We start from the raw sequence: 24636 nt of genomic DNA on the forward strand, positions 1-24636 counted from the left end.
TCCCAGGAAAAGGAGAAGTATTGCAGGGCCAAAATAAATGTGAACGTGCGCCTTGCGCGTTTTGAAGCCGCTGTAGATCCACATTTATACGACGAGCAACAGATTTGCTTGACTTGGCCAGCACGGAGCAGAAGAGGCCATACCCGAGAGCAGTGCTTTCTGCACACTCAGGTGGTTCATAAACACGAAGTAGAACCTCTAAGTTTTAAGCAGCGGCATCGGCAGCTCTCGCTAGGCTCAAAGAGGACGTAGCGTACCTGCGGAGAGCACAAGATTAAAAGGCACGTAGTTCACATTCGCAGACATTACCAGGCGCCGTTCTTAGATGTGGCTCAGATACGAGAAGAGCCTGGCCTTTGAGAAGCCACAGGGCACCCGTCGAAGAGCACGTCTTGGTTCTCGAACACACTCTCAAAGTGTATGGATATGATGGCACAGACACCTGCTTTCTAGACCTGCTTTCTGATGGCACTGCAGGCTCACGGCTACAACGTCAGCAGTCTACCTTGCATGTGGTAAGCGGAATTTGTTTTCAGCCACGAAGACGTGCCCACTGTGTGACTCACGACGTGCTACAGCGGCGGGACAGCAACAGCGACCAAAGATACGATGCCGCATAGCACCTCTTCCCAGAGTTCATCGTCCCAACCGACCGCGAGCTGCGGAAAGAGAAGCGTTGGGAGGCTGCCCCGATGACCTCAAGCAGCCGTGGCGTCAGTGATGCACACGCGTTGTCACCCCAGCACTGGGCCTCGAGGAGCCCTCTCGCTCAAGAAGGCGACCTCCGATAACGTCACGAAGAAACGGGAACGCATACCGATAACATTGTTCTCTCTTCACCTCGGTCCGCCAATCTTCCCTCTTCGCGCAGCTCGGCAATCGATCACCTAGCATAATCAACGACCGCTCCAGTCGTATCTGGTCTTTCAGTCCTGCCTCAACTCCCCCTCCTTCCGGCCGCCACCGAACCTCCTTCACACCTTTCGCTACTCGACTCGTCGTTCCACAAGTCCGGCCCGATACGCGGAACAGATACCAGCGCACCTCGTACACCTGAGTGAGTAGCGGCAACAGCTCACCTGCACACAGTGCGGCCGTCCGAGCCATTGGGACCGCAAGTATTCTGGAGATTCAAGAAAGGGACCTTGTGGATGAAACGAGCCTCAGCTGATCTGTTAACGCGGAGGCCGGGAGTCGGATGCGAGCGCATGGTGAAGCGTCAGTGTTCGCTGCCGTCATCCACCGGTGCGCCTCCCTGCCGCACACGCCTCCGAACGCACAACCAGGTCGGCTCTGCGTTAAAGCAAGTGCGCCCTTCTTGACCGGCTGCCGATCGCGTGTGCGTGAGTGAACAAACCTCCGAGACTGCGCACTCGTCGAAAGCGCTGGCAATGCCTTCGTCGTCGTTGTCCAGCGTCCGGCGTCTTCCGCCGAGCGCAGCATCGGCGGACCAGGTCAGCCGTCGGCGGCGCCGCCAGCACCGGGTCTCGTGGAGTGACCAGCAGAGCGGTAGCAATACACTGGCCCCCCCGGATGGACTGCTACGCGAGCGGTCGGCCAGCCTAGTCAGCTACGCAGAGGTGGACAGTGTCGCTAGCTCCGCCACCAGTTCCATGTACTTCACGGCAGGTGAGTGAGTGAGTGAGTGAGTGAGTGAGTGAGTGAGTGAGTGAGTGAGTGAGTGAGTGAGTGAGTGAGTGAGTGAGTGAGTGAGTGAGTGAGTGAGTGAGTGAGTGAGTGAGTGAGTGAGTGAGTGAGTGAGTGAGTGAGTGAGTGAGTGAGTGCACTGTTACCTCTTATTATTGCTTATAAACTGCACTTGCATCAACTGCCATCTTGGACGTAAAGGAGTCGATTAAAGGATGTCACAAGGTGCCGTAAACTCCAAAGACAGAGGAGAAAAAAGAAAGAGGGCATGGGTTACGAAGTATGTTATTTTGCCGGACCTCGAAAGAGATTTCGCACTGTTATGTATTACAGGTGAATGCCTCGATCAAAATTTCTCACATGTGATAAATTCTAAAGCAGAACCCCAGGTGGTCGAAATTTCCGGAGCCCTCCACTACGGCGTCTCTCATAGCCTTAGTCGCTTTGGGACGTTAAACCCCATAAACCAACCAACCCAGAAAATACGCAGGCAGAATTTTTCAATTTAAATTTTTCCCGCGCCCATATAAAAAGAAGTAAATAATTTGCCTGCATAATTTCTCTCACACGAGCACGTTAGACAGTTCATCGTCCATTTCCTGCACCCGCGTTCAGAACTGAGAACCGTTTCCACTCAGATCTGCTTCTGTAGCTGTTCGGCACACTCGCCGCTTTTACACGGATGTTTTCGCCGACGCGCCGATCTCGCAGCTATCGCTAGCATTCATTGCACAAAAAACTCTCGTACCTTTATCTCAGCATAGCGTTTTAAGATATCTTACGAGGCTAAAGTACACTGGCGATTTCTCAAGAACGGACATGTGGTGTGACCCAACTGCCTTTACTTTGTTTGCATGTCTTGTGTCCAAATGCTTCTTTTGACAGTTCGCTGTTTTTTTTTTTTTCTATACTTTGTGCCTCAACCGTTGCAGTTATGCACTCCCTTTGGTTTTGCAGTAGCCTTTTGAAAGCTGTTTCGCAGTCCTCGTCAAGCTGTCGACTGATGCTTCAAATCGAGATTCCATTCTAAACCTTATTGAGGAAATAACACACTTTCGCCTTACATTTTTGTTACACATTCTCATTTTTCGCTGTAAGGATGTGTATTCCTCAGAATTTTCTCGACTTTAGTTTTTGTTTCAAGTAGGCCTTGCACGATTCCCTGTTCGCGTCCACCGATACGATTAATCGTCGAAGCGGTTACTAAAGCCTTCTCTCTATGGGCACTCAGAAGAGCTTGTGCAAACGGACGCATGTGAAGTGGATGTCTTTTCCGCTTTGATTCTGAAACAAGACTGATAAGGAAACGTTCGATAACGAAACATTTGGTTGAGACTTTCTGTTGTCATGTTTTGACGCTCAACTGAGTTTGAGCGTTTACAGAAACTTGACTGAGGCTCAAGTAACTCAACAGCATGCGATATGATGTTATGATTTCGTCTGGGAGGGACGACGGCGTGACTGCATGTCATGAATGCCACTACGTGGATGCACAGTAAAAACTGTGCACGTAGGGACACAGCTCGTTACCAATGACGCAATGTATACTGCGTTTGTTTCGTAATAGAGAAAACAAATTGCTCGACGCTGAAAAAAACCTGTCAAAATTCTGCAAATTCAAGCCTCAAACTTGGACACCTGGCTTTTGTTATCCGTCGACCGAGAGAGCAACGGCCTGTTTTGATTTTCTTTCCTTGCTTCATCGCCGTGGGAAGAATATGGCGAGGTATTAGTACTGATGAGGCGTTTTAACATTTTCCGTTGATGACAACGACGATCACAATGATTATGAGTTTTTCTCAAAGCAGCTGGTATTCTACGCCATTGGTTTTGAACCACGCACGCCATAGTTCTTAACCGATTCGCCGTTGCCTTGCATAGACGGCCGCAAACGGCGGAAGTATCTACTAAGGTTAGACACATTGCAGCAATCACAGGACATAGCTTCACGCACTGGCAGCATGTGCACCATGCTCACTGGTGCATGCTTGTATGGTGCGTTAGCCCAAGTAAACATTAGTCTGTCTTATCGCGGTTTTACGTTGCGGAGATATTCTGCCCCACATTCGCACACAATGCACAGATAAAACTCAAACCCACACACAGCGCTGATGTTCACTTTTCATATTTTCTCATTACGTCGGCACCATTCCGTTACGTCATGATAGGAAATAAAGGAGGCGGGTTGGAGAGGTGGGGGGGGCGCCGGTAGTGAAGGAGTTGATGAATGAATGTGCGTTTAAAAGAAAGAGAAAATAAGAAATTGGAGCGTCAGACTATAGGCCACAAGCACATGAACGTTTCTGGGAAGGCCACGACGGCGCTGATCAAACACTCAGCGTTGATGTCCAGTAGCCGAACGTAAAAAATGGAGATGCCTAGACCGCCCCTCAGAGTAGATTGTTTATTCCCAGCAGGGAGTTGGCGTTGAAGAGAGATAAGTGCTGACGATAGCAGAATGCGCAGAGAATAAAATGACGGACGACTTAGCTTGGTTAGGCCAAATGCGATTTCTGTGCACAAGCATTAGAGCCGGAGTACCCGGGTTCGAACCCTACCGCGGCGGCTGCGTTTCGATGGAGGCGAAACGACCCGTGTGCCCGTGTGCTGTGCGATGCCAGTGCACGTTAAAGATCCCCAGGTGGTCGAAATTATTCAGGAGACCTCCACTACTGCACCCCTTTCTCTCTTTCTTCTTTCACTCCCACCTTTCTCCCCTTCCCTTGCGGCGCGGTTCAGGTATCCACCGAGATATGTGAGACAGATACTGTGCCATTTTCCTTTCCTCAAAAACCAATTTACCAATTTGCCATAAGCATGTGGGTTTTTCACTGCGGGTTCAGTTTCCAGTCGAGGTCCGGTTTCGAAGGTAAAGCAGGCGTCATACTAAGATTGGTGAAATCGTAGAGCGCGGCATTCGTGCTTGCGCACTAAAGTTGAAGAGGCCTGTTAAGCTCCGCATTAAGCCCGGGATAAATACTATGTTTTTTTTTCTTTGTTCGCGTGGAAGAAAATGTCGCGCCGGCGCGACGTATAGTGTTTGGGGCACGTCAGTTTGATGTTGCTACCCGCAGAAATGCCAAGGAAGAGCAGTGCTGGAAACATGCCGAGGACGTGCCGGAGTGGTAAACGGCGTGGCAGGACAGTTCGGGACTCCACTGAGTCGGCATTTTAACTCTCTTAATTCGGCGAGGCCGCGTCAGTCGTGCGCAGTTATCTGTGGATAAATTTCGATGAAATGGCGAAAGATGCAGTCTAGTGCGTGCCGGCAGGAGCCAAAAGCGGCGGAGGTAGCAATGCAGGGACGACACAGCGTGACGTAGGGGGCCAAGGTAAGGATATCGGGTTGAGGAGGCGCCTTTATGTTGCTGTTCGTGCATTATTTCAACTGGCTTATTTCAACTCAATCGGCTGGAGCAGGCGCTGTTTTCCGTTTTAGACCGAAAGCACTGGTTTACGGGCTCAAACCAAACCAAGAATCTTGCGACGTCCTTGATCGTGAGGGTACAGAAAAAAAACATTGACGTCACTGGGTTTCGGGCCCGTGGCGGCGCCAACAGGTCAGCTTCGCTGGTCACTGCACGAAAACACTATACTGCCGCAGCCGATCACGCCTCATGTTAGACTGCAACATGCTCTCTTCTTCTTCTTCTTCTTCTTCACCTCTTTAACATGCTCTCGCGCTGTGCATTGCGCCTCGTCGCCTTCATCAACTTCCACCTGTCCCTGCGGCTGCACTCTCGACCGCACTGTAAGCTTAGCGTGGGCACCTGCCCCTGAGAGCGAAACTTTGGGAACGAAAGGGTCGACTGATTAGCCCGAAGCTTCCACCGTGGCCCGAAGCCTAACCAACCGAGCGGCCGGCGCCTCGTACCCTGAGCCCCGGAATAAAAGGTGTTTGCAGTCGTTAGTGCGGTCAGCTGGTTGCTAACGCATTCAAAGCTTGCTCTTGAAGAGCATGACCAGACATTTTACTGTTAGTACTTGAGAGAGAGGAGATGGGGCATCCTGAAAACTCGTTCGGGGGAGGGCATCTTTCCATGCAGGAGCTCGAGGAGTGTAACCTTTAAGCAGGCTGCGCAACCATTTTAAATAACTTTGTCGCGTGTGATTTGGTTTATCAAAAAAAAAAAAAGGAAATAGCGAGAGTCGGCCAAGTGCAGACCACAATTTTGAAATTGTGGTCTGCACTTGGCCGACTCTCGCTATTTCCTTTTTTTTTTTTTAAAGAACCCCAGGTGGTCGAAATTTCCGGAGCCCTCCACTACGGCGTCTCTCATAGCCTTAGTCGCTTTGGGACGTTAAACCCCATAAAACCAAACCAAACCAAACAATTTTGAAATGTTTTCAAGCGATGTACGAATATTCCCCTAGGCATTTAAGGCATCTCTTGATCACGGTCGTGGTCTTTCTACACAAAGCACCGTGCATGCATTTACGTCAGTTGCCGCTCATTCGCTTTCCAGCTGCCAAGCATTATCTGATAAACGACACGTTTTGTGTTCTGATACCAGCAATGCCGTACTTAGCGGAAAGTTGGGTGAACAGGTTGCTGACGAAACAGGCATTGTTGACTGGGCGGAGTCTCCGTCCTCAGGCCCGAGACGGCCTGGCGCACCCCTAGCAATGCGCACGAGAAGAATCAATCTCGCGCTCACCTGATAACATTTTCTCAGAACTCGCGAAGGCAACGGGGAAGAGAGCACCAGGCCACTTCCTGTTCGCCGATGTCGCCGACCGCCTTTGTTTTCTCGTGCGCTCCAACGGCGCTGATAAGGGAAGGACCCTGGGCTGATAAGAAATCTGGCCAAGGAAGATTCCGTGTGGTTTCGCGTGGACTTACGCAAATTGCACGTGCAGCTGGACGCCCCTGTTTTCCCCTTCCCCTCAGCTATGCATATTACGCTGTCGGCACCGGCCGGGTGCCGACAACTGCAGGGCGCAGCATGCGCTATCGTTGTACACTGACCTTGTACGTGTTACATAGCAGCAGGTAAGAGCGCGGCCGGCATGTTGCGAGGCGGAGGCTCGCGTGTTATATGGAATGTATCCAGTGGCTTGTTGCAGGCACTGTGCACCTTTGGACGAATGGTGACGACGAGCAACACCTTATACACTGCGTGTAGGCCACGTAGCCGGGCGCTAAAAAAAATGGCGACGGCGAAGTATAATAAGAGAGTAATTACTCATTAACCTCGACCCAAGCGCAGCCGTACGGCTACACAGGAAAGCTATAATTACTCCCTTATCACAAATCTACCCTACCTTGGGGGATTCCTCTAAGCATTAGACCGACAGCGTGCCAACTTCGAGTTGTTGATCGATTTGCTCTCGTCGGATACCACATGATAGCCGTGCCGGTTAGCTCAGTTGATAGAGCGGCTGCTCTGGCGAGGCGGTGGTTCCGGACTCGAACCTCGGACCAGCTACGACGACTGTTTAACTACGAAGTCTGTGTGATACCTGTATAGCCTTCCTTTTCAGAAGTACGGTTAGGCTTGGGTGGATGCAAATGAGTATTTATTCGCTTAATACCCTTCCACTCCATTTTGGGGGATTATCCTAAACGCTGGACCAACATTGTGAAGTCTATTCAGCAGAAACAGGTCAGTAGAGCGTTCTTCACCTGCAAAACAAAAAATGTAGGAGAAGTGCAAACATTCACTCCAGCGTATGAAGGCACAAGGGCACGTTTGAGGTGCAACGTTGTTATGAACAGATGCATCACGCCCGCCTCGCCTGATCCGTTTTACGAAAATTGTAAACAATCCCTCAATTTCCTTCCCCAGTCAATGCGCGACGTTATCGTTACTTGAACCTCGTGTATAGGGGTTTCCCCACGAATTGAAATTGGGGAGGTGGGTCTGAGTTTCTAGGAGGGGGGGAGGAAGGTTCTGATGAGGGCGAGAAGAAGCGGTAGTCATTTTTAGTCTTTATTTCTATCGTTGATGTGTTGTGTAGGAATAGCAACCTTCTGACTACACCACTCATTAAAAAGATGAGGAACAAGAAACAATGCCGTTCGTGTGTAAAAAAAATCATTGTGAATTACGGGGGTACTTTCGGTGGCGACGGCGATCCCCAAGGTGGGCACCGAGAAGGGCTCAAGCAAGTCAAGGCCAAAACAAGAAAACGGCTCGGCCGGGATGGCTATAGGCTGCAAGTGTCCGGTGTGCAGAACCGAGGGCCTCTTACGGCGTTGACAGCGCTCGCTAGTGGCCACTTAGCGTTGGACGGTCTGGTAGAGGTGGGGCCAGAAGAAACGCCGTCGAACGCGGGCGTACGTTAGGACGACACCAACATGGCCAACCGTCGCAGCATCATAGAATTGTGCGAGGATGGCAGAACGCAGGTTTTAGGGGACGACAAGCAAGAGCTCAGCGCCATCAGGGTGCATATTACGGCGGTAGAGAGTACTTCCGTTGATGACGAACATGGCAAGGGAAGGGTGAGGGCGGTTGTAGTTGAGAGGGTCGATGATGGAGCGTAAGATGGTATCCAGGCACTGTTCGTCGGCAATGTGTGAGAAGGCCGAGATAGACAAGACACAGGTGTTAGTCACAGTCTTTGGAGGAAAGAGGACCGATGGGATGACGGGACAGGCAGTCTGCATCTTGATGAAGCCGGCTGGATTTGTGCACGACAGGAAATGCATACTCTTGCAGACGCAACACCCGGCGCCCAAGGCGTAGGGTCCTTGAGGGAAGAGAGCCAGCCCAAAACGTGGTGGTCGGTAACAACAGTGAACGGTCAGCCAAACAAGTAACGGCGGAACTTCGCAATGCCCTAAACGACGGCCAGTCACTCCCGCTCTGTGATGGAATAATTCTTCTCCGGTGAAGAAAAGAGGAGGCATGCGTAGGCAATCCCGCAGTGGTGGCCGCGTTGCCGCTGCGCAAGGATGGCGCTAATCGTGTGGCCGCCGGCGTCTGTGCGAAGTTCCGTATAGGGTCGAAGTGCGGTCGAAGGTCGAAGTGCGCCAAGGGTGAGGACAGCTACGAGACTTGAGAAAGCGTCAGCGTGCTCAAGGAACCAAGAAAAGGAAACTTCTTCCTTTCTGCACAGTGGTGAGAGGGCGGGCGACTTCTCCGAAATTGGGGACGAAGCGGCGAAAGCAAGAACACAACCCGAAGAAGCTGCGCCCGTCACTGGACGAATGGGGTAGTGCGAAAAGCACTGACGGCCGCGAACTTCGTCGGGATCGGGCTGAATTGAATGTCTATTTCATGAAAACAAGGCACAAAAGTACAAGTCTTTCTAAGAGGCTGACAAAAAGGCAGTGTCAGAGTTGTGGTTCCCCTCCCATAACCATAATTTCCCTCTCTCTGCCGGCACATAGAACGAACTTCCCAGACAAGGTAACAGGTAAAATACAAAGGTTTAATTACATGAAGAAAGTAAGACAAGAAGGTAAAGTAGGGAGACAAGGTTACAAGATTGAAGAAAAAGCCCCTTTCCCATGCCGAACAGCGGCTTAAATAGGGTGTCCTGTCCCCAGGTCCCTAGTTAGGGAAATTGGTTAATCAAAAATGTGTCCAATCACTGTGAACTGGGTCACGTGTCCATTCGTAGTGGTCCGCCCACAAGGACGTCCCCCAGTTCACCCTCGCCACTTCTTCGAAGATGCTGTCCGGCCGATCCCTCGCGGCAACGATGACAAGCCGTTGAGTTCGAGCCATTCGTCAGCCGAAACACGAGTCCGACGCCTGCACTTCACAGCGAGCCGCGGGGACGGATGGCCGGCGTCGCACTTGCGCCGAAAGGTTCCAGGAAGACCGGAAGCCGTTACCGAAGCGCGAGCACGCCAGCACCCGCGCTGGCCACAAACAACACAGAACAGCCGCCGACACACCATGCCGTTGCGTTTCGTTTGGGTTTGGCACCGCTAATGGGAGTTGAGCCGTTCCCGTGCAGCGGATGTCCCCCCATAAACCACCAGGGGGTCCCCTTGTTGACGCCGCTCCCTGCTTTCGGGGTGCCGGGGCCGCCACGCCGACGCCTCTCCGAAGTCCTGTCTATTGACAGTTTCCAGATGTCTGGAGATTCTTTGTAGACCGGCGTTACGCGTCTTTAACACATACGGCACCAAGGGGCCGTCCCGATGCTTCGGCGCTTTAGCGGAAGGAGTCGAGCGTAACACCTCCGCACCAACTGTGTTGCATGGTTTTCCTAGCGTGCAACACAACACACCAGAATAGCTCGACAAGCCCGAGCCCCGGCGGCCGGGAGCTCCCGATGGCCTCCCGCGCCGCGTGCAAAGTCAAAGCCTTCTCCCACTTATCTCCCCATACCGCAAAAGCAAAGAGAGAGAGACAGAGAGAGAGAAAAAAAAACTTGACCCCTCGCCCGTACACACAGAGATCCCGCTGGAGATTAGCCGGCACCCACAAGCCTTGACATGGCGTCGGCGTTGGCATTTTGGATCCCTTTTTTGTGCTCTATTGTGAGGTTGTACTTCTGCAGAGCCAACGACCATCGAGTGAGCTTAGCACTATGTGGACTGCAAAGGGTGAGGTAGCGAAGAGGGTTATGGTCGGTGATCACTCGCACCTTAGTGCCGAACACCCACTCCTCGAGTTTCTCTAGTGCCCAAATGATGGCATAAGCCTCCTTTTCAATGGTGGCCCAACGGGCCTGGGCCGGACTCAGTTTCCTGCTCAGGAAGGCTACGGGGCACTCCCTACCCTCCTCGTCGAGTTGCGCTAGACACGCGCCGACGGCGAAGTCGGACGCGTCTGTGGCGAGGACATATTCTCGCGTGGGATCTGGTGCGCGTAGCGCTGTCGCAGACTTTAACCTAGCCTTGACTTCGTCGAATGCCATTTGGGCCTCGTCTCCCCAGGGGAGTTGTTGCGGCGTCCGCCTCGTAGTGAGGTTTGTCAGTGCAAGCACCACCTGCGCGTAGTGAGGCACATACTGGCGGTAGTAGTTGGCAAGCCCTAAGAAACTTCTCAATTGCCTCTTCGTCTGGGGCACGGGAATTTCATCGATTGCCTTCACCTTGTCTGGGTCGACGCGATGGCTATTCGATCCCACAATGTGCCCCAAAAACCGCACCTCTTTCTTTGCGAAGCGGCACTTACTCGCGTTGACGGTGAACCCCGCTGCTCCGATCGCAGCCAATACCTTTTCTAAGTGCTCGAGATGATCTTCCCACGTTTCGGAATATATTGCGAGGTCGTCAATGTATGCACAGGCATACTCGCGGTGGGGAGCTAGCACTTCGTTAATTATGCGCTGAAAAGTTGAGCTGGCGTTTCTGAGACCGAACGGCATAACCCGCCACGCGTACTGGCCGTGCGGCGTCACGAATGCGGTGAGAGCCTGTGCCTCCTCGTCCAGCCGTATCTGCCAGTATCCCTTCAGCATATCTATCAAGGTGATGTACTCCGCCTTCGCCACTCTCAGCAGGAGCTCGTCAGGTATACTCATGGGGTAAGCGTCCGGCTCGGTGATGCTATTGAGTTTGCGGTAGTCGCAGCATAGTCTCACTCCTCCGTCCCGCTTTGCCACGCAGACCACCGGATGGGCGTATTGGCTTTCCACGGGGTAAACCAGGCCCCATTCCCTAAGCTCGGAAACTTGCTTCTCCACCTCTTTTCTAAAGGCCATCGGCACCTTGTACGGATAGACCGGTTGCCTCTCCGCGCCTGCCTTGAGCTTGATGCGGTGCACTCCTACGTTGCAAGTACCTGGCCTGTCTCCGAAAACGTGACTGTTTCGGGCCACCAACGCGTCGACCTCCGAGCGTTGTGACGCGTTAAGATGGCTTAATGCGTCGGGCGGCAGCTCATTGATTGGGTCCGCAGGGGTAGGAAACGTCGGCACGTGGCCGAACTCCTCATCGCCCTCGAATATTAACCCGACCGCACTTACGCGCGCGTGGTACGGCCGCAGCTTATTTGCGTGCACCGAACGGTGCGACCCATCTTCTACCTCAATGACGTAAGTGTAGGGCCGCAGCTGCCTAACGATCCTGACCGGCCCCACCCACTTCTCCGTTAACTTGTTCCCGCCTTGCTTCTCGAGCCACAATACCTGTTCGTCCTCCCTGAACCCCTTGTCCGTTGCTCTGAGATTGTAGCGGCTGGTATAAGTGCGCTGAGCTGCTTCTAAGTTCTCGTCGGCTGCTGCACTGGCCTCAGCCATTGTTTCCCGCAGCCTTTGCATGTACTGCGCCGCGGGGACTCCCAATGAGTCTGGGACTGCCCATTCCCCCGTCCAAGATTTTTGTAGGATGGTGAGTGGTCCCACCGGCAGCCTTCCGTACATCAGCTCGAAGGGCGACCTCCCCGTGCTAGCGTTGGGCACCTCACGGTAGGCCCACAGGAGGAACGGAACGAATTTGTCCCACTCTCTCCCGTGTTCGTTTATGGTGTGGTGCAGCATGGACTTGAATGTCCCGTTCCACCTTTCCACTAACCCGTTGCTCTGCGGGTGGTCCGGCGTAGAGAAACGAGGACATGCGCCTAGTTTTGCAAGGAGCTCTTGAGTCAATTTAGCTGTGAAATTTGTGCCCTGATCGCAGCAGATCGTCTCTGGGACACCTAGTCGCGCAAATATCTGCAGTAACCCGTCGCAAGTAGCCCTCGCAGTCAAGGCCTTCAAACATATTACTTCTGGCCACCTTGAATGGACGTCCACTACACATAAAGCATAACGGTGTCCTCTAGCGGAAGGCGGCTCGAGCGGGCCTACACAGTCCATGTTTACCACTTGGAATGCGACGCCCGGTCTGGCTAAAGGTGAGATCGGCACGCGGTCCTGTGTTCGCATAGGGGCTCTCATCTGACAATCATGGCACGTGCGGCAGTGCTGCTTCACATCGCGGGCTACCCCTGGCCAGCAGAATGACGCCTTAATGCGCTGTAGAGTTTTCCGCTCGCCAAGGTGCCCTGCCCATGCGGAATCATGGGCCATTTCTAGGACTTCCTTGCGGCGTTCTGATGGCAGAACGAGCTGGCAGCACTCGTGCCCGGCGACGTGCTCTCGGTGGTAAAGCAGCTCGTCGCGCACGAGCATGCCGTGCGTGCCCTCCTTCGCCTGTGCCCATGCTTCTCTCAGCGTTTCGTCCATCCGTTGCGCCTCGCGGAACGTCTGCCGCGTCGTTTGCGCTGCCTCTTGCGAGGTGCTCTCGACGGTCACCTCGCATGCGCGCACTACTTCTTGGCTCTCGTTCTCGCACGATTCCTGCCCTGGGTCTAAGTTCTCATCTTCGCCTTCAGGCTCGCAGATAGGTGGTACTGCCACTCTGTCCTCCAAGAGCTGCTCGTAATCATTAGGGGTTATCAGCGCGTCTATGCCCTTTGCCAACTTGTCGGTGATTGCGCACAGTATGCCCTTCTCCGAGGGGTAAAATGAGATACCTGGAGCGCCCTCCGTAGTCGACATCGGCACGTATGCTAGCTCGGCAACTACTTGCTCCCCAAACGCGCCTGTCAGTTTGATAGTCGACCCTGCGCTGTCGTACCTTGGGCATAGTGATTTGCGAATGACGGTCAAGTCCGCCCCGGAGTCTATTCGCGCGTCGAAAGTTTGACCCGCACTCTTTAGCGTAACCGTGCTGGCCCCGCCGACTTCTGTTACTCGCACTGACGCGTCCCCCGCCTCCAGTGGCGCGGCTACCCGAGCAACGACCTCTCTGTTCTCGCTACAATTTTTCTTTGTCGCCTCCCTCGCTGATAATGCACCCTGCGGGCATTCCTTTGCTACGTGCCCGTAGCTGTGGCAATTAAAACATTGTTTCCGGCGCCGCGAATGGGGGCTAGTGTTTTCTGAAGGCCGCGATGTCAGTGTCCCTTCAGCTTTCTGCTTTTCGCTCGCACTTGATGTCCTTCCCGCTGTTACTCTGCACCTGACACTCTCCTCGAATGCCTGTGCTATCGTAGCCACATCTTCGGGCTTAAGGAATCCTCGCTTTTGGCTTTGATTTAGCACAATGTGTGCTCTTGCGTCTGCGCTGAGACAATCCTTCAGACGGTCTGAGACTACCAGCTGTTTAATTTTCTCCAACGAGTTTGCTTCACTGCTTTCGACATAGTACTCCCAATAATTCTCTAATCTGACCGCGAATTGCTCCCACGACTCTTCCGGTCTTCTGATGGATGATTGGAAAAGGTGTTTGTACTCCGCAGTTGATAATCTGAGTCCCTCCAAAATTTTGCTTTTTAGAATGGCGTACTCTCGCCTTTCATCTGAAGACAGACGTGTAAGGAGTCCCCGCGCCCTCTCACTGAGTCGCGGCAACACAAGTCCGGCCCACCACTCTGTTGGTACATCGTAGGATTCCAATGTTGCCTCGATGTCTTCAAACCAACCCGGCACTAGTGCTTCTTGAGTAGGCATTGTCGCGAGTACCCCCTTCAACAGGCTAGCAAATTTTAGTCTCCGGTCCTCCTCCAACCGCATATCCGCACCTGAGCGGCTGCTCCCCTCGACAGACGCGACTCCACTTTGCGATTGCAAACGTACTGTTTCTAGGACCCTTTCAGCAATTTTCAATTGTAACTCCAGCAGCCTTTCTTGCTGCTCGGACGCCGTCTGTGGCGAGGCGTTACTACGACCTTCTACCATTTCGCTTGTTAGCGCCGGCACCTCTCCCCCTTCCCCATCTACACCCGGATTCGCCATTATGGTTTCTTTAGCGATGTCACTCCTCAAAACCCAAGGCTTTGACATTACACGCAAACACAAGAAACCAAACGGGTACTCGCCTAGCTACCGAAGCGTCGCTGTCGGTGCCCCGGCTGGGTCATATGAGCCTGGAGGTCTGGTGGGTCTCCTTGGTAGCTCGGTCGCTCCCTCCGCCACTCTCGTCGTCGTTGTCGCTTGTCCCCGGTGAAGTTCTTCCGCTCAGCCTAAGCAGATCCTGCCGACTGCGCCAGTTGTGGTTCCCCTCCCATAACCATAATTTCCCTCTCTCTGCCGGCACACAGAACGAACTTCCCAGACAAGGTAACAGGTAAAATACAAAGGTTTAATTACATGAAGAAAGTAAGACAAGAAGGTAAAGTAGGGAGACAAGGTTACAAGATTGAAGAAAAAGCCCCTTTCCCATGCCGAACAGCGGCTTAAATAGGGTGTCCTGTCCCCAGGTCCCTAGTTAGGGAAATTGGTTAATCAAAAATGTGTCCAATCACTGTGAACTGGGTCACGTGTCCATTCGTAGTGGTCCGCCCACAAGGACGTCCCCCAGTTCACCCTCGCCACTTCTTCGAAGATGCTGTCCGGCCGATCCCTCGCGGCAACGATGACAAGCCGTTGAGTTCGAGCCATTCGTCAGCCGAAACACGAGTCCGACGCCTGCACTTCACAGCGAGCCGCGGGGACGGATGGCCGGCGTCGCACTTGCGCCGAAAGGTTCCAGGAAGACCGGAAGCCGTTACCGAAGCGCGAGCACGCCAGCACCCGCGCTGGCCACAAACAACACAGAACAGCCGCCGACACACCATGCCGTTGCGTTTCGTTTGGGTTTGGCACCGCTAATGGGAGTTGAGCCGTTCCCGTGCAGCGGATGTCCCCCCATAAACCACCAGGGGGTCCCCTTGTTGACGCCGCTCCCTGCTTTCGGGGTGCCGGGGCCGCCACGCCGACGCCTCTCCGAAGTCCTGTCTATTGACAGTTTCCAGATGTCTGGAGATTCTTTGTAGACCGGCGTTACGCGTCTTTAACACATACGGCACCAAGGGGCCGTCCCGATGCTTCGGCGCTTTAGCGGAAGGAGTCGAGCGTAACAGTCAGTCTCTCAATACACACTAGGAATCAGCATATGTTGAGAGAGAAAAAAAATGAATGGTTGCATGCACTGAAGAGCGGATTAAAATGGTAAATATAATCGAAGCACTGACACAGAGTGGGATTGCAGGATTATATCAGCGAATATAATGCAGGCATTGAAAGCAGCCGGACATGATTTAAAAAGTGTAGTTCATCCTAAAGCGGCAAGTGCGCATTCAACTTTTTTTTTTTTATAAGGCTGCTAACGAAGATGATTGATTTACTGAGGACATGATAGCAGGGGAGCGATTGAAAAATCTGGTACAACAAATGACTGCTGTTGCATGCCGCGATTTTTTCGTATTTTACCCTTGTTGTAAGTTGTGTAACGTGTATTCGTATTCTTTCGGGAGGTATTTTCGAAAAGTTTCTCTTTCATTGAGCTTGACTGCATGGAGTATGGTGATTGCTGTTTTCCTGTTAATGAGGTTTCCGATTGTTAATACATTGCTCTTCTTGAAGAGCAGAGCGTAATGAATCGTGTAGGGTCCATTCTCAATAAAGCTGAATATGTGTCTCTCTAACATAAAGAACTTGTAAATATTAGTTTTAGTCGTCGTTCCCCAAACGGATAAACAATATCGAAGGCGTGAATACGCTAGAGTATAATATAGTTGTTTTTGTTGTTTTTTTTTCAGTTGTGAAGGTAAACGGTTTCTTAGTTTATTAATAATACCGATGGATCTGGCAATACTGGTTTTTATGTTGCAAATATGATTTGACCAGCTCAGTTCAAATGTTCTTCGACAATAACTCTAAGAAATCTGTGAAATGCGGAGCGCTGGATGACTTCATCAATGTACTTTAGTACTATGGTGTCATCGATATGCCTACCACGATGCCTAAAAATATAATATTTTGTTTTTTTAGTGCTTAATTCTAATTTGTTTATTATAAGGCACTCATAGACATTCCTTAGCCAGATATTAGCTGCTCGCTTGAACAGCACTTAAGTTTTCACCAGAAAAAAAAGCTAGTGTCATCGACATATAGGATTATATCTGTCTGTACTTAGAGGCACGTTAAAGATATTATTGATGTATAAAAGAAAGAGAAGTGGATCGAGAGTGGATCCTCGTGGCACACCAAATTTGGTTTCTTCTTTCACGAACTAAGCATTCCTGTGTACTGTAGGCTGTCAGTTAGCTTTTAACTAGGTTAAGAGCAATTCTCTTTATCCCATACTCATTTAACTTTTGCAATAAGACGTCATGCTTGATGGAGTCAAATGAATTTTTAAAGTCGACAAGTAATCCTATCGTATACAGTTTATTCTCAAAGTTGCTTATTATTTTTTTCTTCAATGTGTTGCTGCGCCGTTTCCGTACACTGCTGCTTTCTAAATCCATATTGTTTTTCTGTGATAATATTATTTACAGTGCATGAATTCAGAATACGTTAATGCATCACTTGTTCAACTAATTTCGAAAAAAAAATTGGCAGGATTGAAATTGGTCTGTAGTTGGTAATCTCATTTATGTCTCCCTCTTTAAATATTACCAATAATTTTGCAATTTTTAATTAACCAGGGAAATTCCCAGTAGGCAGTATGAGATTGCAGATGTATGAGAGTGGTTTGCTAATGTACTCCGCGACTGTTTTTATATGCTCTGCTTTAATGCTATCAATACCACAAGCTGCTGAGTTCTTCAATTTGACCAGTTGGCTACCTATTTTCGTCGTATCTGTAAGTGCGAGAAATAATGACCTTATACTAGTCGAAATATAATATCTGTAACTGTAAGCAGGGCTGCAAGTGTACCAACAGTTTGATGATCCCTTTTTAGAAAATGTTGATTACACTTATACGTGAGTGAATCTCCTGTGTATATATTTCCGTTATCACTTATCTCAGAAAAAGAACTTTCTTTCATGTTGGGAAGCAGTTCATTAATGTTTTCCACACTTTCTTAGGGTATTACGAATATTAGTGGATTTATTTTCTGTCGTGTCCGGTCGCTGTGTTGAATGCAGCGAAAGACGCACACGGTACTTTAAGACTTCGTTTATTTAAAGCCGATGAGGGTGCGACCAGCGTCGACCGAGGCAGGAGCCGAACTGGCCGCCCGAAGAAAGGAGGGAGCGGAGAAGCGTCCACGGGAGGGAGTCGCTTCCCAGAACAGGAGGAGGGTGCGGGGGCGCACCGTGGGGGGGCATCTGGCGACAGCGTGCGACGAGGGGCAAGTGGTCGTTAGGAGGAGGATGCGAGTGGTCGTTAGGAGGAGGATGCGAGTGGTCGTTAGGAGGAGGATGCGAGGGCGCACACACACAAAAGCAATAAGGGGACACAACACTTCCTTCCCCCTTAGAAAGTTGCCTGGTATCGTGCAGGGGGTCGGCGCTCACGCGTGGAGGCGCGCTGGCTTTGTGCGCTCGGGGGAGAAACACTTGTAGGCTGGCTGTTGTTCGCTGTGTCTCCTAGGTCTGTCCTGGGCGAAGTCTCTTCTTCCGGGAAGAGGTGCCAGGCTATGTGGGAAGATGGTGCACGTGTTCTCTCCGCTGGCGGACAGCTCTCAGACGGCGTCGTAAATCTACGCAGCTGGTTGAGATGTCGGCGTGCTACTGTGCCATGTATGTTGACGAGCCAAGAGCGCAGGCCTATGCGTCTGACAATTGTAGCTTCCTCCCAGCGTGGCTTTTTCAGAAACTGTCGGGCGAGGACGCGCTGCCCCTCATTAAGCGTGCCGCAGCGCGGAATTGCTTTTTCTTCCCGGAACGTCTCTGCCTTTGGCTCGGGGAGGATGGCTGTGAGCGGGGTTCGCATTTCACGCTCGAACATCATTTTCGAGGGGGTCTCGCCTGTTGTGCTCTGAACCGTCGTGTGCTGCTTGAAGAGAAAGCGCGCAAGGCGGCGCTGCAGCGAGCCTGTCTGATCTCTTTCAAGGGCGCGTTTTAGCTCGGCTACGTAGCGCTCGGCTTGTCCGTTTGTCGCTGGGTGGTAGGGGGCCGATGTAACTGATGAGATCCCGTTGTCGCGATAAAACTTGAGGATCTCCGCAGACACAAACGGTGTTCCGTTGTCCGACACTACCTTGCGCGGCAGGCCGAACGTTGCAAATAGTGATCGGAGGTTGTCAATGACTGCTGCCGAAGTCGTCTGTCCCATTTGCCTTATCTCAAGCCACTTTGTGTAGGCATCTACGACCACAAGGAAAGTGCAGCCCTCAATTGGTCCTGCAAAATCAATGTGCAGTGTGTGCCATGGTGTGTCTGGCTTTTCCCATTCTGGGACAGGAGCTTTCGGCGGGGCGCTCCGGCTGCTCTGGCAAGGCTTGCATTCTCGCACCACTGTTTCGATGTCGTTGTCAATGCCAGGCCACCACATGTAGCTTCTGGCACACTTTTTCATTGCAACGATGCCCCGATGTCCGGCGTGGATGAGAGACATAGCTTGTGCGCGTAGTTCTCTCGGCATCACAACTCGGGACCCAAATATGATGCAGCCGCGATGGGTGCTCAACTCTGTAGCTCGCCTGCGGTAAGCGTCGAAGTTGTCCCCTTTGAGTTTATGCACGTTGCCTTGTTGAACAGCTGTGTAAACTAGCCGGAGAGCTGCGCACTTCTGCGTAGATGCTGCAACTGTGCCTGCTGTAAGCGGAGGTTCTGGCAGTGCTTCGAACATCAGAACGTCTCCTGGTGGAAATGGTTCGTCAACAGTTGCGTCTAGTGGCAGACGGCTTAGCGCATCGGCGTTTTGATGTTTACTCCCATTGCGGTAGACCAGAGCGTAGTCGTACGCTGAGAGTTTGATGCACCAACGTGTCATTTGCGGAGACAAAGTTGGTGGTATAGGCCTTTGTGGTCCCAGAATGCCCAATAGCGGTCGGTGATCGGTTATAAAGGTCACCTTCCGGCCGGCAATGTACTGGTGAAAATGTGTCGCCGCGTAGACGATGGCTAGCCCTTCTTTGTCAAGTTGCGCGTAGTTGCGTTCTGCTTGCGACAACGTACGTGAGGCGAAGGCGATGGGAGCTTCCCTTCCGTGCTCGTCAGTTTGCGATAGAACCGCGCCGACTCCGTACGGTGATGCGTCGCAAGCCAAAAGCAGAGGCTTCCTTTCGTCGTAGTGGCGGAGGACTGTACATCTTCGAATCAGGTCTTTCAGGGCATCGAATGACTGCTGATGGCGTGGCGACCATGTCCATGTCACATCTTTCCGAAGGAGTTGGTATAAGTCGTTGGCCACGGTAGCTCTTTGTTCCAAGAACCGGTCGTAGAACGTCAAGAGTCCGAGAAAAGCCTGTAGCTCCTGCTTGTTTGTTGGAGCTCGTGCTTCTGTGATCGCTCGCACTTTGTCCTCGGTAGGGTGAATGCCTTCCGCATCAATTCGGTGTCCCAGAAATTGCACCTCGGGCACCGCAAAACAGCACTTCGATTTGCTTATGCACAAATTAGCGTTCGCTAGCCTTTCGAGAACGAGCTCTAGGCGCACTGCATGCTCTTCAGTGGAAGTGCCACTGATGATGACATCGTCAAGGTAGACACAAACTCCTGGGATGCCCTGAAGCACTGTCTCCATGAATTTTTGAAATATGGCCGGGGCTGCAGCTACGCCAAAAGGCAGTCGCTTGACTTTGTACAAGCCTTTCAGTGTGTTAATTGCCAATAATTCAGCAGTTGACTCGCTCACCTTCAGCTGCTGATACGCCTGGGTGAGGTCCAATGTGCTGAAGACTCTTGCGCCACGTAGTACACTGAATACTTCTTCAGGTGTCGGTAGCGGGTAAGAGGACGCTTTAGTCGCAAGATTGACGGTGCTCCGGTAGTCTCCGCAGAGGCGTATGGTTCCGTTCTTCTTGCGAACTACGACAAGTGGTGTGGCCCATTCTGAATGCTGCGTCGGCTCGATGACACCTTGCTGCTCCAGTTTGTCCAACTCTTTTTCAACTGAATCTCGGAGAGCAAACGGCACCGGCCTGGCCTTCAGAAATTTGGGTTGCGCGTTGTCCAACAACTCCAGTGTGACCGGGGGCCCTTCGTTTCCTGGAATCTCTTCCGAGAATACTCTTTCGTATTTCTCTTGCAGTTGCTCAACCATGTTCTGGCTCGGCGTCTGGTTTATGCCGCATATCATCACGCCTAGTGGAGAAAACCAGTTTCTCCCTAGAAGGCTTGATCCTGTGCCCTTCACAACAAGCAGAGGTAGCGTATGGGTCTGGCCGTTGTAGTTAACCTGCACGTTGGCAGAGCCCAATAGTGGCAGATTCTGTCCTGACCACGTTCGCAGGTGCGTGTCGTCTTGTTGCAGGGCGGGTGCGTCAGATGGCCATGAAGTTCGGAACGTGTCCTCACTGATCAGAGTACAGGCTGCGCCGGAGTCCACCTCGAACTTAATCAGCTGGTGATGTACGCTTACTTCTGTAAAAATCTTCGGTCGCGTGCCGAGATTCATGGTGTTCAGGTCGTACAACACAGATGGTGTTGCTGATGTTGTTCCATGGAGATCAGATAGCGGCGTATTCTCTGAGGCGTTGACGCTGTGATTAGGCTGGGAAGGTGACTTTATCTTGGCAAGTCTCCGTTTCGTAATGCATGCTCTTTCGATATGCCCTCGCTTGTGGCAAAAATTACACGTGGCTGACTGGAATCGACATCCCTGGGGGTTGTGTTGGTCGTCACACCGCCAGCAGCGTTGTGCCTTTTTGACCGATTTTACAACAACAGAAGGCTTGCGCACCTGGTTGCTTGTCTGGTGTACCGGCTCGGTGTTCCGGCGAATCCCTCTCTGCTGGTGACCGGCGCTCTCCGCTCGAACGGCGATGTCGTAAGCTTTGCTGAATGTGAGGTCCTTCTCAGCGAACAGGCGCTGCTGCAGTGACTCGTCACTCAGTCCGCACACAAATCTGTCGCGTAACATCACGTCCAAGGGAAGCATGGTGGTGTTAGCAGAAGAAGCTGCGTCTCCCTCCTGCCCGGTAGCTGTTGTCGACAGCGTTCCAAAATTGCAGTCGGCAGCGAGCTTCTTGAGCGCGGCTACGTAGGCGCTCACAGTTTCTCCTCCCAGTTGATCTCGTCGTTGGAAGCGAGCCCGGCTGTAGACCTCGGATGGCCTTGGGTCGTAGTGCTTTTGCAGCGCTTTTACGATGTCGTCGTAAGACACTGCCGCTGGTGTGCTTGGCTGAATAAGGGCGCAGACAGTATCGTAGGTCTGCTCCCCGCACAGCGTCAGCAGGTTGGCCCTCTTCAAGGCTGGGTCTGTGATGTTGTTAGCTTCAAAGTAGAACTGAAGACGTCCAACCCACGATGACCACGATGAGCCGTTGAATTCTGGTATCTGATTGGGAAACCCTCGCGTAGCCATGGCTTGTCAATAGCGTTGCGTAGCGCGGGTCGAATCCACTTTCTCGTCGCCACTGTCGTGTCCGGTCGCTGTGTTGAATGCAGCGAAAGACGCACACGGTACTTTAAGACTTCGTTTATTTAAAGCCGATGAGGGTGCGACCAGCGTCGACCGAGGCAGGAGCCGAACTGGCCGCCCGAAGAAAGGAGGGAGCGGAGAAGCGTCCACGGGAGGGAGTCGCTTCCCAGAACAGGAGGAGGGTGCGGGGGCGCACCGTGGGGGGGCATCTGGCGACAGCGTGCGACGAGGGGCAAGTGGTCGTTAGGAGGAGGATGCGAGTGGTCGTTAGGAGGAGGATGCGAGGGCGCACACACACAAAAGCAATAAGGGGACACAACATTTTCATAATACCTTTCGCGTGCTAACTTTATATTCCGGCTCAGTCTGTTTCTCACTTTTTTTAATATTATTAAGTGCTCCGGTTGCCTTGTCTTTATAAAAGCGGTCGACAGACTTTCTCTTTCTTTTGTTATTCCTAACAGCTCGTTGTCAATCCATGGTTTCCTGCATTTATTATTGGGTTTAGTCTGTCTTAAAAGAAATGCTTCGTCATAAAGCTTTTTGATTTTTGCAGCTATACGGCTGAACGCGTTCATAGGATCTGTCAAGTTAATGCTAGCAGCACTAACCAAGTGGCCTAGGGCTTTAAGTTCGCGGCGACAAAAACTGCATCTTTTTGAGTTAAGCTTTAGTCCGGAGCGGCGCAAGAGCGCAATGATGGACGAAAGTAGAAGAAGGTGGCTGTCAAGTGTGCAAGAGAAAGCAATCACGTCGTCCATCATGCGTTCAAATGTGGCAGGGGCGGCGCAAAGGCCAAATGGCATTATTTAAATTGGTAGAGACCATCTGGGGCGGAAAGCAGCCTTCTCGCGGTCCCTTTCGTCGACAGAGACGTGCCAGCGGCCGCTACGAAGGTCGATGAAGGAAAAGTAGCTGGCTCCGTGTAAAAAAAACCAGGGCATGATCAGTTCACAGAAGAGGATAGATATCTTTCTTGGTGACCTTGTTGAGATGCCGATAGTCGACACAAAAGCGCAAACTCTCATCTTTCTCCTTAACGAGCACGAGGGCAGGGGATGCCCAGGCGCTGGTCAAAGGCGTGATAATGTCGCTGGCAAGCATCCTGTCGACCTCCCGCTGGATGACGTGGCGCTCAGAAAGAGATACACGGTACAGCCTCTGGTGTATAGGACTGGCATCGCCGGTGTCAATTCAGTGAGCCACAACGGACGTTTGGCACAGAGGTCGAACACCAAAGTAAAAAAAAAATGTCACTATAGGACACCAAAAGGTGGTGAAGATCTTCAGCATACTTAGGGCTCAGATCTGGCTCAGTAGTCCCGGAAATAGGCGTTCGACTGGGGATGGGTGACGGAGAGGCGTCAGAAGGCGGATCCGGTGTTAGGGCACTAGCAGTGCAGTCGGCCAGAGACGTCAAATCAGCGAGCGAAATGCCTTCGGGAAGAACTCCGGATGACAGGCTGAAGTTAAGGACAGGAAGGTAGCTGCTATTCTGGGTGACGCGCAGGACGAGGTGCAGGAGCATGACATTACATCGGTAATGGGGCAAGCGACGTAGTTACCGTCAGGAACAGGTGAAAAAGGCGACATATATTGGTAGGTAGACAGCAGAGTCAGGGGGCAAGCGAGCGAACCCCGTGGAACGAAGGCGGGTAGGGCTGAAGGAGGCGTCAGAGTGTAGGGGAAAGTGCAGTCGGAGATGGCCGCTGGAGCAGTCGATAAGGGCAGAGTGGGCTGTTAAGTCTAGACAAAGGGTCACGTCGTGAGGGCACTGGTAAAGGACGGTGAACTGAATTGAGATGTGATGACAGGCAACGGTTACTCGCGCAGTACACATGCTAGCAACGGCAGCAGTACTGCCTTCGGCGACGCGAAATATGGACCAAGCTGCTGCGGTCATCCCTTTCTTGAGGCCTCGGCGAAAAGATGAGCGAGTACGGATACTTGGGCACCAGTGTCAGTGAGGGCTGGGACAGGAACATCATCCACACAGACGTCGAGAAGACATGCAGGGACGATCAGTGGTCAACAGAGGATTCGCAGTCCGGGGCATCAACGAAGCGACACTTCCGGGAGCTGCGCCCCGCCGCGGTGGCCCAGGGGTTATGGCGCTCGGCTGCTGACCCGAAAGACGCGGGTTCGATCCTGGCCGCAGCGGCCGAATTTTGATGGAGGCGAAATTCTAGAGGCCCGTGTACTGTGCGATGTCAGTGCACGTTAAAGAACCCCAGGTGGTTGAAATTTCCGGAGCCCTTCACTACGGCGTCCCTCATAGCCTGAGTTGCTTTGGGACGTTAAACCCCAATAACCAAACGAAACTAAACCTCCGGAAGCTGCGTCGGCTAGTTTCCCGAAAACAGGTCGGCGCAAGATGGGGAGGAGACAATAAACCGACGACTTGGGATAGTTGGTATAACATTGTTTGCTGTGGTTAGCGCTAACTGACGGAACGACTCGGGACAGGTAAAGAGAGATGACGAACAGAACGAGCGCTACCCACTACAAAAAATGGGAGGAGCTGCGGCGAGGTAAGGGGAACGAGAACGGCGGGTTTGCGGAGAAGGTGAGCGGTTGGACCCACGAGAAGGCGCAGTGGTCTGGAAGCGGGGTGGCTCATAGCCGGACGAGAAATGGCAGGCTCTTTTTACAATGGCCCAGCGCGCTGGCTGCGCAACAGACCAGCAGAAGCCGGGCAAGTGAAGGGACAGCCAGCGATGCCACGACCGTCTTGAGGGAAGGGTGGATGGAGTCAAATGAGTGGCAGTAGCGGAGGGCTCCTGATTAATTGCGGGCTTTAGGCTTTCTGCAACGACAAGCCACATCGCGCTGCACATGGATCTCTTTTTTGCACT

At 52.2% G+C, this 24636-nt stretch overlaps 1 protein-coding gene across 2 annotated transcripts in view; it reads left to right on the forward strand.

Moving 5' to 3' along the window:
• Window positions 1-927: 927 nt before the first annotated feature.
• LOC149339872 (uncharacterized) overlaps window positions 928-24636 on the forward strand; it is a 115351-nt gene continuing 91642 nt past the window's right edge. Inside the window, exon 1 of one of the 2 annotated variants that reach the window (XM_089548539.1) lies at window positions 928-1629. In XM_089548539.1, coding sequence (XP_089404665.1) covers window positions 1392-1629 — 238 coding nt within the window. In that variant the 5' untranslated portion in view covers window positions 928-1391. The remainder of the gene's footprint in view (window positions 1630-24636) is intronic. The other variant, XM_089548548.1, reaches the window with a different exon arrangement.

The sequence above is a fragment of the Amblyomma mixtum genome, chromosome 6, assembly GCF_055824585.1.
Source record: "Amblyomma mixtum isolate Tamu chromosome 6, ASM5582458v1, whole genome shotgun sequence".
NCBI lineage: Eukaryota > Metazoa > Arthropoda > Arachnida > Ixodida > Ixodidae > Amblyomma > Amblyomma mixtum.